General features: G+C 54.1%; 1 protein-coding gene across 1 annotated transcript in view; it reads left to right on the top strand.

Moving 5' to 3' along the window:
• Positions 1-4: 4 nt before the first annotated feature.
• ACA1_227780 (rhamnose biosynthetic enzyme 3, putative) overlaps positions 5-1,914 on the top strand; it is a gene marked incomplete at both ends in the record, with an annotated part of 2,274 nt that continues 364 nt past the window's right edge. Inside the window, 9 exons of the mRNA XM_004346472.1 lie at positions 5-184; positions 275-365; positions 445-521; positions 614-673; positions 753-829; positions 908-1,033; positions 1,121-1,215; positions 1,312-1,530; positions 1,611-1,687. Of these exons, the coding sequence (XP_004346522.1) occupies positions 5-184; positions 275-365; positions 445-521; positions 614-673; positions 753-829; positions 908-1,033; positions 1,121-1,215; positions 1,312-1,530; positions 1,611-1,687 (1,002 nt within the window). The remainder of the gene's footprint in view (positions 185-274; positions 366-444; positions 522-613; positions 674-752; positions 830-907; positions 1,034-1,120; positions 1,216-1,311; positions 1,531-1,610; positions 1,688-1,914) is intronic.

A 1,914-nucleotide genomic window follows, 5' to 3' on the forward strand; every position in this document is an offset into this window, starting at 1 on the left:
TCAAATGGTGCACAGATTGAACGCTCACATTTCCTTTGCGCTCTACAGCGGCTCGCACGCTGTCTGTCTCTTGGTGAACAAGTATCCCCACTACAGGATTGTGAACTATGACAAGCTGGATTACTGCTCTTCGCTCAAGAACCTCGCCTCGCTGGCCGGCAAGCCCAATTACAAGTTTGTAAAGGTAATCCAACTCCATCCTCTCCTCCTGGTCGCTTTCCCTTTCGGAGATTGGGAGATTGATTGAGTTATTGTTTTCTTGGCGACTACGCAGGGCAACATCCTTTCCGCCGATCTGGTGAACTACATCCTCAAGGAGGAGGAAATCGACACCATCGTGCACTTCGCCGCACAGACTCATGTCGGTAGGTGGCTCCTTTCTTATCGAGCATCACCCAACTGTCCATAGGTGGCCGTCTAAGCGTGCCACGCACCACAACACAGATAACTCCTTCGGCAACTCGTTCCAGTTCACTGAGACCAACGTTCTGGGCACTCATGTCCTGCTCGAGGCCGCCAAGGTACTGGCCTAGCTAGCCGCGTGCTCCGGGCTCAAAGGGAAACGTTCCTCATCACCGACTGTCTTCTTCTTTTGTCCTCTTCTGTCCTCTAGGCTGCTGGCATCAAGAGGTTCATTCATGTCTCGACGGACGAGGTCAAGGGCGAGAGCGTGGTATCGGCCTGACCAAACCCACGGCCTTGTGTTGAGCGCTTGAGCCTGGATTGACCCTCTTACCCCTCATCGCCTGCAGGAGGCCGAAAATGACGGCATCATGGAGCCCACCAACCCTTATGCGGCGAGCAAGGCTGCCGCTGAGTTGATTGTGCGGTACGTCTGGAACGTGCGGACTGAGCGAAGAGTCAGATAGGTGACGCTCACCCTCGTTGTTGTTGCTCGGGGTAACAGATCGTACCACCGCTCGTTCAACCTGCCGATCATCATCACGCGCTCGAACAACGTGTATGGTCCTCACCAGTTCCCCGAGAAGATCATCCCCAAGTTCATCTCCCTGCTGGAGCGAGGAAGGAAGTGGTAAGTGTAATCTCTAAGCGCGTGGAGAATAATAGACATAGCCACTGACGCGCTTGACCGTTTTTATGGTTGTATCCTTTTCCATAGCTACATCCACGGCACCGGTTCCAACAAGCGAAACTACATCTTCGCCGAAGATGTTGCCAGGGCGTTCGATAAGATCATCCACCACGGCGTAATCGGTACGCCACACTCATGCAGTTCTAGGCGATATCCTTCTCGAGGTTCAGGTGGCGTCAAACGTGGTGGGCTGAGTCTCGGTCGTTCTCCTTGTGCAGGCAAGGTCTACAGCATTGGCTCGGATGACTGCTTCTCCAACCTCGATGTCGCTCGCCGGTTGCTCAAGGCCTTCGGACTGGACGACAAGGAGAGCGAATACCTGGAGCACGTGGAGGACCGCCTGTTCAACGACTTGAGGTACTACATCGACACCTCCGAGACCGAAAAGCTTGGCTGGAAGCCCGAGGTCACCTTCGAGGACGGCCTCGCTAAGACCAGTACGTGAGCCCTTCTGATAAGCCGCTACACTGCTCATGCTTCAGTCATCGTCTAATCACATCTTTGTGCGCAATAACAGTCGAGTGGTATCGCAACCCCGCAAACGCGAGCAACTGGATCGCGCCCGTCGACACTGCGCTCGTTGCCCACCCGAGGGTTGGGTAAGTCGCTCCTCCCTCCGATTGCATCAGTCTCTGCTCTTGACCTCCAACTCACTGATCTCCCAAAACACTTTCAGTCTTGTCGAACGCACCAACGTTGTGTAAGAGGACCTACGCCACCGCGCAGGACCAGCGAGGGAGTGATACTCTCTGCCTATATATATATTAATCTTTCTTCACCACTACATGTACCCTCCATCCTTCTTCCCATTTCCACGACAT

Source organism: Acanthamoeba castellanii (genome assembly GCF_000313135.1).
Source record: "Acanthamoeba castellanii str. Neff unplaced genomic scaffold scf7180000084761, whole genome shotgun sequence".
NCBI classification, from domain to species: Eukaryota; Discosea; order Longamoebia; family Acanthamoebidae; genus Acanthamoeba; species Acanthamoeba castellanii.